Source organism: Oncorhynchus masou, chromosome 12, assembly GCF_036934945.1.
Source record: "Oncorhynchus masou masou isolate Uvic2021 chromosome 12, UVic_Omas_1.1, whole genome shotgun sequence".
Classification (NCBI taxonomy): Eukaryota; Metazoa; Chordata; class Actinopteri; order Salmoniformes; family Salmonidae; genus Oncorhynchus; species Oncorhynchus masou.
The window spans coordinates 90,206,071-90,219,546 of record NC_088223.1 but is presented as its reverse complement, the minus strand read 5'-3'; the positions used below and the strand labels follow the sequence as shown (position 1 = coordinate 90,219,546).

The 13,476-nt window shown below is 38.5% G+C and overlaps 1 protein-coding gene across 1 annotated transcript in view; it reads left to right on the top strand.

Annotated features, from left to right (window-relative positions):
• The window catches only part of LOC135549422 (P2X purinoceptor 1-like), a 52,943-nt gene that overhangs the window by 13,215 nt on the left and 26,252 nt on the right, over positions 1–13,476 (top strand). Inside the window, exon 2 of the mRNA XM_064979393.1 lies at positions 8,934–9,078. Coding sequence (XP_064835465.1) covers positions 8,934–9,078 — 145 coding nt within the window. The remainder of the gene's footprint in view (positions 1–8,933; positions 9,079–13,476) is intronic.

The following is a 13,476-nucleotide window of genomic DNA, read 5'->3' as shown; positions in this document are numbered from 1 at the left end:
CAGTCTTACTCCTGTTTTGACGCTTTGCTTGTTTGATGGTTCGTCTGAGGGCATCGTGGGAATTCTTATAAGCGTCCAGATTAGTCCCACGCTCCTTGAAAGCGGCAGCTCTAGCGCTTAGCTCGATGCGGATGTTGCCTGTAATCCATGGTTTCTGGTTGGGATATGTACGTACAGTCACTGTGGGTCTAGCTGTCTTCGTGTATAATAGAGAGTTCTGTTAGGGTCTAGCTGTTTTGATGCATTTTGGACTGTTAGGGTCAGAACGAGTGAATACATTTCAATCGAGCCTTAACTGAATGAAGAACATAGACAGAATGCAATTATGAAGGTTTATTAAAACAGTATTGGGAGGATGGCCTGGTCTCCGACAGATGACACCTGGAGCCAGATGCCGGGATAGCAGAAGCTCTTTGATGGGCAGCTGGCATCAGAAGCCCACCAGGCTGGGACAAAGAGGTTCAGATGACAGACCTTCAGTTGGTGGAAGGTAGCCGATGTAACTTTTGCTACATAGACAGCAATTAAGAGACAAGGGTAAGCAATCATTTAAATTCTGTCCATCACAAGATTTACACCCATTGGTGAGAAGAGAGCAACGTGATCATTCCAGAGGTGTATGCCCATAGGTCTCCTCAAAAGTGTGGTGAAATTACATTCTTCTACTGTAGCTCATTGGCTAGAACATAATAGGTCAATGACATCTTGCACGTGGTTAATTGATAGTAGAGGAGGAGGACTGACATGGCTCTGTGATGATGAGACTGTTTGTAAATATGACAAATAGAAAGTTCCCACTGTGCCCATGATAAAAGATGCAATGTAAATACATTATACTACTGAAACAATATTTAATGTGTGAAGAGACATTCAGAGCAGCCTTTTAAGTGATTTAACTTTTACATTTAAACTTTAAATTAGATTTGAACTTTATTTAACCCGACCACTAACAGCACAACTCCAGTCCTCCAGTACCCCTAACAGCCCAACTCCTGTCCTCCAGTACCCTCAACAGCCCAACTCCAGTCCTCCAGTACCCCCAACAGACAAACTCCAGTCCTCCAGTACCCCCAACAGACAAACTCCAGTCCTCCAGTACCCCTAACAGCCCAACTCATGTCCTCCAGTACCCCCAACAGCCCAACTCCAGTCCTCCAGTACCCCTAACAGCCCAACTCCAGTCCTCCAGTACTCCCAACAGCCGAAATCCAGTCCTCCAGTACCCCTAACAGCCCAACTCCAGTCCTCCAGTACCCCCAACAGCCCAACTCCAGTCCTCCACTGTTCTGGTATTGGAACTCTATACTGTATTGGAACTCCATACTGTATTGGAACTCTATACTGTATTGGAACTCTATACTATATTGTAACTCTATACTGTATTGGGACTCTACACTGTATTGGAACTCTATACTGTATTGGAACTCTACACTGTATTGGAACTCTACACTGTATTGGAACTCTATACTGTATTGGAACTCTACACTGTATTGGAACTCTATACTGTATTGGAACTCTATACTGTATTGTAACTCTATACTATATTGGAACTCTACACTGTATTGGAACTCTATACGGTATTGGAACTCTACACTGTATTGGAACTCTATACTGTATTGGAACTCTACACGGTATTGGAACTCTATACTGTATTGGAACTCTACACTGTATTGGAACTCTATACTGTATTGGAACTCTACACTGTATTGGAACTCTATACGGTATTGGAACTCTACACTGTATTGGAACTCTACACTTTATTGGAACACTATACTGTTCTGGCTTTGGAACTCTATACTATATTGGAACTCTATACTGTATTGGAACTCTATACTGTATTGGAACTCTACACTGTATTGGAACTCTATACTGTATTGGAACTCTACACTGTATTGGAACTCTATACTGTATTGGAACTCTACACTGTATTGGAACTCTACACTGTATTGGAACTCTACACTGTATTGGAACTCTACACTGTATTGGAACTCTACACTTTATTGGAACACTATACTGTTCTGGCTTTGGAACTCTATACTATATTGGAACTCTATACTGTATTGGAACTCTATACTGTATTGGAACTCTATACTGTATTGGAACTCTACACTGTATTGGAACTCTACACTGTATTGGAACTCTATACTGTATTGGAACTCTATACTGTATTGGAACTCTACACGGTATTGGAACTCTATACTGTATTGGAACTCTACACTGTATTGGAACTCTACACTGTATTGGAACTCTATACTATATTGGAACTCTATACTGCATTGGAACTCTACACTGCATTGGAACTCTACACTCTATTGGAACTCTACACTGTATTGGAACTCTATACTGTTCTGTATTGGAACTCTATACTGTATTGGAACTCTATACTGTTCTGGCATTGGAACTCTACGCTGTATTGGAACTCTACACTGTATTGGAACTCTACACTGTTCTGGCATTGGAACTCTAGGAACTCTATACTGTTCTGGTTTTGGAACTCCATACTGTATTGGAACTCTATACTGTATTGGAACTCTACACTGTTCTGGCATTGGAACTCTATACTGTATTGGAACTCTATACTGTATTGGAACTCTTTACTGTTCTGGTTTTGGAACTCTATACTGTATTGGAACTCTATACTGTATTGGAACTCTACACTGTATTGGAACTCTATACTGTATTGGAACTCTATACTGTATTGGAACTCTACACTTTATTGGAACACTATACTGTTCTGGCCTTGGAACTCTATACTGTATTGGAACTCTACACTGTATTGGAACTCTATACTGTATTGGAACTCTACACTGTATTGGAACTCTACACTGTATTGGAACTCTATACTGTATTGGAACTCTACACTGTATTGGAACTCTATACTGTATTGGAACTCTACACTGTATTGGAACTCTATACTGTATTGGAACTCTATACTATATTGGAACTCTACACTGTATTGGAACTCTATACGGTATTGGAACTCTACACTGTATTGGAACTCTATACTGTATTGGAACTCTACACGGTATTGGAACTCTATACTGTATTGGAACTCTATACTATATTGGAACTCTATACTGTATTGGAACTCTACACTGTATTGGAACTCTATACTGTATTGGAACTCTACACTGTATTGGAACTCTACACTTTATTGGAACACTATACTGTTCTGGCTTTGGAACTCTATACTATATTGGAACTCTATACTGTATTGGAACTCTATACTGTATTGGAACTCTACACTGTATTGGAACTCTATACTGTATTGGAACTCTACACTGTATTGGAACTCTATACTGTATTGGAACTCTACACTGTATTGGAACTCTATACTGTATTGGAACTCTATACTGTATTGGAACTCTATACTGTATTGGAACTCTACACTTTATTGGAACACTATACTGTTCTGGCTTTGGAACTCTATACTATATTGGAACTCTATACTGTATTGGAACTCTATACTGTATTGGAACTCTATACTGTATTGGAACTCTACACTGTATTGGAACTCTATACTGTATTGGAACTCTACACTGTATTGGAACTCTATACTGTATTGGAACTCTACACTGTATTGGAACTCTACACTGTATTGGAACTCTATACTGTATTGGAACTCTATACTGTATTGGAACTCTATACTATATTGGAACTCTATACTGTATTGGAACTCTACACTGCATTGGAACTCTACACTCTATTGGAACTCTACACTGTATTGGAACTCTATACTGTTCTGGTATTGGAACTCTACACTGTATTTGAACTCTATACTGTTCTGGCATTGGAACTCTACGCTGTATTGGAACTCTACACTGTATTGGAACTCTACACTGTTCTGGCATTGGAACTCTAGGAACTCTATACTGTTCTGGTTTTGGAACTCCATACTGTATTGGAACTCTATACTGTATTGGAACTCTACACTGTATTGGAACTCTATACTGTATTGGAACTCTATACTGTATTGGATCTCTTTACTGTTCTGGTTTTGGAACTCTATACTGTATTGGAACTCTATACTGTATTGGAACTCTACACTGTATTGGAACTCTACACTGTATTGGAACTCTATACTGTATTGGAACTCTACACTTTATTGGAACACTATACTGTTCTGGCCTTGGAACTCTATACTATATTGGAACTCTACACTGTATTGGAACTCTATACTGTATTGGAACTCTACACTGTATTGGAACTCTATACTGTATTGGAACTCTATACTATATTGGAACTCTATACTGTATTGGAACTCTACACTGTATTGGAACTCTATACTGCATTGGAAAACTCTATACTGCATTGGAACTCTACACTGTATTGGAACTCTATACTATATTGGAACTCTACACTGCATTGGAACTCTACACTCTATTGGAACTCTACACTGTATTGGAACACTATACTGTTCTGGTATTGGAACTCTACACTGTATTTGAACTCTATACTGTTCTGGCATTGGAACTCTACGCTGTATTGGAACTCTACGCTGTATTGGAACTCTACACTGTATTGGAACTCTACACTGTTCTGGCATTGGAACTCTATACTGTATTGGAACTCGATACTGTATTGGAACTCTATACTGTCCTGGTTTTGGAACTCCATACTGTATTGGAACTCTATACTGTATTGGAACTCTACACTGTTCTGGCATTGGAACTCTATACTGTATTGGAACTCTATACTGTATTGGATCTCTACTGTTCTGGTTTTGGAACTCTATACTGTATTGGAACTCTATACTATATTGGAACTCTACACTGCATTGGAACTCTACACTCTATTGGAACTCTACACTGTATTGGAACACTATACTGTTCTGGTATTGGAACTCTACACTGTATTTGAACTCTATACTGTTCTGGCATTGGAACTCTACGCTGTATTGGAACTCTACACTGTATTGGAACTCTACACTGTTCTGGCATTGGAACTCTAGGAACTCTATACTGTTCTGGTTTTGGAACTCCATACTGTATTGGAACTCTATACTGTATTGGAACTCTACACTGTTCTGGCATTGGAACTCTATACTGTATTGGAACTCTATGCTGTATTGGATCTCTACTGTTCTGTTTTGGAACTCTATACTGTATTGGAACTCTATACTGTATTGGAACTCTACACTGTTCTGGCATTGGAACTCTATACTGTATTGGAACTCTATACTGTATTGGATCTCTTTACTGTTCTGGTTTTGGAACTCTATACTGTATTGGAACTCTATACTGTATTGGAACTCTACACTGTATTGGAACTCTACACTGTATTGGAACTCTATACTGTATTGGAACTCTACACTTTATTGGAACACTATACTGTTCTGGCCTTGGAACTCTATACTATATTGGAACTCTACACGGTATTGGAACTCTATACTGTATTGGAACTCTACACTGTATTGGAACTCTATACTGTATTGGAACTCTATACTATATTGGAACTCTATACTGTATTGGAACTCTACACTGTATTGGAACTCTATACTATATTGGAACTCTATACTGCATTGGAACTCTACACTGTATTGGAACTCTATACTATATTGGAACTCTACACTGCATTGGAACTCTACACTCTATTGGAACTCTACACTGTATTGGAACTCTATACTGTTCTGGTATTGGAACTCTACACTGTATTTGAACTCTATACTGTTCTGGCATTGGAACTCTACGCTGTATTGGAACTCTACACTGTATTGGAACTCTACACTGTTCTGGCATTGGAACTCTAGGAACTCTATACTGTTCTGGTTTTGGAACTCCATACTGTATTGGAACTCTATACTGTATTGGAACTCTACACTGTTCTGGCATTGGAACTCTAGGAACTCTATACTGTTCTGGTTTTGGAACTCCATACTGTATTGGAACTCTATACTGTATTGGAACTCTACACTGTATTGGAACTCTATACTGTATTGGAACTCTATACTGTATTGGAACTCTACACTTTATTGGAACACTATACTGTTCTGGCTTTGGAACTCTATACTATATTGGAACTCTATACTGTATTGGAACTCTATACTGTATTGGAACTCTACACTGTATTGGAACTCTATACTGTATTGGAACTCTACACTGTATTGGAACTCTATACTGTATTGGAACTCTACACTGTATTGGAACTCTACACTGTATTGGAACTCTATACTGTATTGGAACTCTATACTGTATTGGAACTCTACACTGTATTGGAACTCTATACTATATTGGAACTCTATACTGTTCTGGTATTGGAACTCTACACTGTATTTGAACTCTATACTGTTTTGGCATTGGAACTCTACGCTGTATTGGAACTCTACACGGCATTGGAACTCTACACTGTTCTGGCATTGGAACTCTATACTGTATTGGAACTCTATACTGTATTGGAACTCTACACTGTTCTGGCATTGGAACTCTATACTGTATTGGAACTCTATACTGTATTGGAACTCTTTACTGTTCTGGTTTTGGAACTCTATACTGTATTGGAACTCTATACTGTATTGGAACTCTACACTGTATCAGAACTATATGCTGTATTGGATCTCTACACTGTATTGGAACTCTACACTGTATTGGAACGGGCGGCAGTGTAGCCTAGTGGTTAGAGCGTTGGACTAGTAACCGGAAGGTTGAGAGTTCAAACCCCCGAGCTGACAAGGTACAAATCTGTCGTTCTGCCCCTGAACAGGCAGTTAACCCACTGTTCCCAGGCCGTCATTGAAAATAAGAATTTGTTCTTAACTGACTTGCCTGGTTAAATAAAGATAAAAAATAAAAAAATAATTGGAATTCTATACTGTATTGGAACTCTACACTGTTCATGCATTGGAACTCTACACTGTATTGGAACTCTACACTGTTCTGGCATTGGAACTCTACACTGTTCATGCATTGGAACTCTATACTGTATTGGAACTCTACACTGTTCTGGCATTGGAACTCTATACTGTATTGGAACTCTACACTGTTCTGGCATTGGAACTCTACACTGTATTGGAACTCTACACTGTATTGGAACTCTATACTGTATTGGAACTCTACACTGTTCATGCATTGGAACTCTACACTGTATTGGAACTCTACACTGTATCAGAACTATATGCTGTATTGGATCTCCATACTGTATTGGAACTCTACACTGTATTGGAACTCTATACTGTATTGGAACTCTACACTGTATTGGAACTCTATACTGTATTGGAACTCTACACTGTATTGGAACTCTATACTGTATCAGAACTCTATGCTGTATTGGAACTCATTTGCCCTGTTTTGTTTGTACTTTGTCTTTCCAATTTAAATATTGGGGTTATGTAGCAGCTCACCTGCTGTGGCCTCACTTACAGTAGGTGACGTAAAGCAGGAATAGTAATTACATTTAAACAATGGAATGTGAATATTTATGTTATTATTTCACCAAACTTCATAATAATTTCTCTGATATGGTACGAAAGGTTTGACAATCATTATTTCATTTTTATAATTATGGTATTGGCATTGAGGATCGGTTTGTGAAATTGACATGTGGATTATGGCTTTGAACAATATGGAGTACATTTGTTTTGTCAGGTTTTAGTGACCCTCTGACAACCTAATTGAAGTTCAGTTTTTTAATAATCAGTGCTAGGGCAGTGACCTTGGTGGTATTAGACCTGTAATGATATGAATTAACTTCATGATACTGAGGAAACAGAAGTGCCATAATTTCCATACCAGTATTATTCTCATTTTGGTTTTCAAGATCACCACGTAGTTCAATTAGGATTTTTCTGCATCTAATTGAATAATTCTGGGCTCCCGAATGACGCATCGGTCTAAGGCAGTGCATCTCAGTGCTTCGGGTGTCACTACAAGACCCTGGTTTGATTCATTCCAGACCTTGGTTCGAATCGCTTGTCATCGGTTGCAACACTCACTACCGAGTTCCAAACTGCCTCTGGAAGCAGTTTCAGCACAATAACTGTTCATTGGGAGCTTCATGAAATGGGTTTCCATGACCGAGCAGCCTCATACAAGCCTAAGATCACCATGCTCAATGCCAAGTGTCGGCTGGAGTGGTGTAAAGCTTGATGCCATTGGACTCTGGAGCAGTGGAAATGTGTTCTCTGGAGTGATGAATCCCGCTTGACCATCTAGCAGTCCGACAGACGAATTTGGGTTTGGTGGATGCCAGGAGAACGCTACCTGCCCCAATGCATTGTGCCAACTGTAAAGTTTGGCGGAGGAGGAATATTGGTCTGGGGCTGTTTTTCATGGTTCGGGCTAGGCCCCTTAGTTCCAGTGGAGGGAAATCTTAACGCTACAGCATACAATGACATTCTACATGATTCATGGCAACAGTTTGGGGAAGGACCTTTCCTGTTTCAGCATGACATTGCCCCCTTGCACAAATCGAGGTCCTTACAGAAATGGTTTATCGAGATTGATGTGTAAGAACTTGACTGGTCTTTACAGAGCCCTGACCTCAACCCCATCGAACAACTTTGGGATGAACTGGAATGCCGACTACGAGCCTAATCGCCCAACATCAGTGCCCGAACTCCCTAATACTCTTATGGCTGAATGGAAGCAAGTCCCCGCAGCAATGTTCCATCATCAAGTGGAAAGCCTTAACAGAAGACTGGAGGCTGTTACAGCAGCAAAGGGGGGGGGGGGGGGACCAACTCCATATTAATGTCCATGATTTAGGAATGAGATGTTCGACAAGCAGGGGTCCAGATACACTACATGACTAAAAGTATCTCTGACGCTGAAACGACGAGCATGAGTCTGGTTCCTCTCAAAGTTTCTGCCTTCCAGGGATCATTTCCTTACCACTGTTCTTCCGCTTTTTTAGGGTCTTGGCCGTGTTACTGTAAACAACAACTGTTGGGGCTTTATGAAAATGTTTGATTGACTGGTGGTATCCTGTGTCCTGTCCAGGTGGGTGTTCATCTATGAGAAAGGCTACCAGTCGTCAGACACGGCCGTGGGTTCCGTCTTGACTAAGATGAAGGGGGTGGGTTACACCAATGTGACCGGAGAGGAGAGGATCTGGGATGTGGCTGACTATGTCTTCCCTGTACAGGTGGGTCATTGGCTGAGTGTGGACCTACTAAGGTATTATTGTTATAAGAAGGACATTTTACTGAATGAATGAGTGACCTGAAAGGTCACAGATCTCTAGAACCTTTACTAGTAATAGTAGTGTAGTAGTATTTTAGTAGTTGTATTGATGCATTGTACTAGTAGTGTAGTAGTATTTTAGTAGTAGTGTTGACGTATTGTACTAGTAGTGTAGTAGTATTTTAGTAGTAGTGTAGACATATTGTACTAGTAGTGTAGTAGTATTTTAGTAGTAGTGTTGACGTATTGTACTAGTAGTGTAGTAGTATTTTAGTAGTAGTGTCGTTGTAGTGTAGTAGTATTGTAGTAGTAGTATTGTAGTAGTAGTGTCGTTGTATTGTAGTAGTAGTGTCGTTGTATTGTAATAGTAATGTAGTAGTATTGTATTAGTAGTGTCGTTGTATTGTAATAGTAGTGTCGTTGTATTGTAATAGTAGTGTAGTAGTATTTTATTAGTAGTGTCGTTGTATTGTAATAGTAGTGTCGTTGTATTGTAATAGTAGTATAGTAGTATTGTAGTAGTAGTGTCGTTGTATTGTAATAGTAGTGTAGTAGTATTTTGGTAGTAGTGTAGACATATTGTAATAGTAGTGTAGTAGTATTTTAGTAGTAGTGTCGTTGTATTGTAATAGTAGTGTAGTAGTATTGTAGTAGTAGTGTCGTTGTATTGTAATAGTAGTGTAGTAGTATTGTAGTAGTAGTGTCGTTGTATTGTAATAGTAGTGTAGTAGTATTTTAGTAGTAGTGTCATTGTATTGTAATAGTAGTGTAGTAGTATTGTAGTAGTAGTGTAGTAGTATTGTAGTAGTAGTGTCGTTGTATTGTAGTAGTAGTGTAGTAGTATTGTAATAGTAGTGTAGTAGTATTGTAATAGTAGTGTAGTAGTATTGTAGTAGTAGTGTCGTTGTATTGTAATAGTAGTGTAGTAGTATTGTAGTAGTAGTGTCGTTGTATTGTAATAGTAGTGTAGTAGTATTGTAATAGTAGTGTAGTAGTATTGTAATAGTAGTGTAGTAGTATTGTAGTAGTAGTGTCGTTGTATTGTAATAGTAGTGTAGTAGTATTGTAATAGTAGTGTAGTAGTATTGTAGTAGTAGTGTAGTAGTATTGTAATAGTAGTGTAGTAGTATTGTAATAGTAGTGTAGTAGTATTGTAATAGTAGTGTAGTAGTATTGTAGTAGTATTGTAGTAGTATTGTAATAGTAGTGTAGTAGTATTGTAGTAGTAGTGTCGTTGTATTGTAATAGTAGTGTAGTAGTATTGTAATAGTAGTGTAGTAGTATTGTAATAGTAGTGTAGTAGTATTTTAGTAGTAGTGTCGTTGTATTGTAATAGTAGTGTAGTAGTATTGTAATAGTAGTGTAGTAGTATTGTAGTAGTAGTGTCGTTGTATTGTAATAGTAGTGTAGTAGTATTGTAATAGTAGTGTAGTAGTAGTGTAGTAGTATTGTAATAGTAGTGTAGTAGTATTGTAGTAGTAGTGTAGTAGTATTGTAGTAGTAGTGTAATAGTAGTGTAGTAGTAGTGTCGTTGTATTGTAATAGTAGTGTAGTAGAAGGTGAATTCACCAATTTGTAGTATTGTAATAGTGGTGTAGTAGTATTGTAGTAGTATTGTAATAGTAGTGTAGTATAAAGTACTACAGAGACATTAATCTACGGGAGTCAGAAGACGTCTGATAGACTGACGAAGGGAAAGATGACCGAGACAGGAGTTTAAAACACTCACATCCGGATTGTCAACAAACAGGCGTGAGAGAGAGAAACTGTACCTAACTTTCCCCAGCGGGTTCTTATGGTACGCACCCTGATCCTGCTCACACGTTAGGCAAATACAGAGACAAACATCAGACTCTCTGTAAACAAAGTGACAGTTCATGGTTTGTCCGTGTCTAAGCCGTAAAGAAAACAGTACTGTGTGCTCTGAGAGGCGTGACCACGTTTGGTCTCATTCGGGAACTGGTTGACTGACGGTCGCGAGGAGGGAGATCAATGTCAAAGAAGATGATAAAACACATATCAAGATTATACAGTCTGTCATCTTATGTCCGTATCTATTTACCTATAATATTCAAGATATCTACCTGAAGATGACCTTGTCTGTTATAATGATCTAAGGCGTTTGTTTATTACATTTACATTTAAGTCATGTTTATCTATTCACGGTATCTACCTGAGTATCATGGTGATTCCCAAAACAATTACATTGATACTGGTTTTATAGTATTGGATTCAGTTATTCAACACTGTGTTCCACCCAAAAGCATTTATTTTCTAGACTATGAAAATAGGTAGTACATTGAGCATTTACAGTAGTAAGAAAATAGGTAGCACATTGAGCATTTACAGTAGTATGAAAATAGGTAGCACATTGAGCATTTACAGTAGCATGAAAATAGGTAGCACATTGAGCATTTACAGTAGTATGAAAATAGGTAGTACATTGAGCATTTACAGTAGCATGAAAATAGGTAGCACATTGAGCATTTACAGTAGTCTTGTAATGGTCTTGTACTATTGTCACTACACAGACATATCTTAATTAGATTCATCCACAATTCAATTATACTGACTAACTGCATTGTCAATTACCTGCCATTCTACAATATTGACAGGAATTGATGCTATCCCATCTGTCTCTTTGCATGATAATAACCACTTCTTCACGATGTGGTCACAATCAGTGACCGAAATTACTCAAGCATGCCATCCAGACGTGGGTTTAAATACTATTTCATATCTTTCAAATACATTAGCCTGCCTTGAGTGTCAGACGGCCGAGGTTTTTCGTTTTGGAAAGCTTGGGCAAGCTCACAGGCAAGTTTAATCAAGCTCAGCTAAATTATTTTAAATAGTATTTGAACCCAGGTCTGATGACATCTAATGCAGTTACCCAGGCAGGAGGGCTCCAGTACCAGTCCTTATTAATGCAGGGCCACATGTACTGTGCTATATATGGCCTCTACATCTGAGTTAGTTTACATTGACGTGAACGACATCATGGTCAAGACTCGGGAGAGGGCCAATAGAAGGAAACCGGATAGCGAGGGTCATAGAAATAGTGATACTAGAACAAGGAAGTGCCTAGGCCAGGGCTATTTTACTGCACCCTCATGTTAATTCAGTCATTATACTTCTATGGGGAGGGGCTATAGACCTGTTACCATAACAACGGTGACAAAAGTTTTGTCATGTTGTAACAAATGTTACACATTTAGACCAGTGAACTATCAAGTTAGTTGGGACAGCCCAGTAGGTAGAGAGGAAAGATTATATATTTTTTTCCAACTGACCAAGAAGGGTATGTCTGGTCTATGATCTTATGTTTATTATTTTCATTGAATGCACTATCAAATGCTGTATCTATAAGTACTGGAGGCTGATGGGAGAAAAGAGGTGTCAATAAAGGAGAGAGAGTAATGTCGCTTTCAAAACAACTGGGAACTCGGAAATCTCGGACTTCAGTGCTGTTCAAAACAATGAGCACCAAAAAAAAAAAATCCCGTTCTGGTGCGCCTCTCCAAACAGTGGATTGATTGATTATAGGCTTCCAAACGGAGTTGCTGAACAATTGAAAGCAACCGGTTTTAAGGTGGATCACTTATTTTTGTTGCCACACCGATATTTCTTTCCTTTTTAAGGCTTGGGGGGGGTTCTTATTCTACTTGTAGGTGTCGTTTGCAACACTTGGATGTGCATTTCAATAATAACGATCCCAAAAAGGAAAATATTTGGGTTAAAATAAATAAAATATCATACAAACTATCAAAAGAAATTACCTAAACAAAATCAACCTGCTTTTCTTTAAAAAAGTCATTCTCATCAGGTCTCAACACAGGCGCAGAAGACTCCTGTGAGGATGGATGTATCCTAGCAACAATAGTGCTTCTGCCGGGATGCCTTGGAGCCCCCAAAACTTCTCAGCTACAGATATAATGATTTTCTGCTTCTTGGACTTCTTAGACAATTTATTTTATTTTTATTTCACCTTTATTTATCCAGGTAGGCTAGTTGAGAACAAGTTCTCGTTTACAACTGCGACCTGGCCAGGATAAAGCAAAACAGTGCGACACAAACAACAACACATGGAATAAAGACAACATAGTCAATAATATAGTAGAACAAAAGAAAACAAAAAGTTGTGCTGTACAATTAATCACTGTGGCTACACAGTGCCTTCAGAAAGTATTCAGACCCCTTGACTTTTTCCACATTTTGTTAGGTTACAGCTTTACTCCAAATATATGACATGTTTTTTTCCCCTCATCAATCTACACACAATACCCCATAATGTCAAAGCAAAAACATGTTTTTAGAAATGTTTCTTAATTTATAATAATTAAAAAAAAGATATCACATT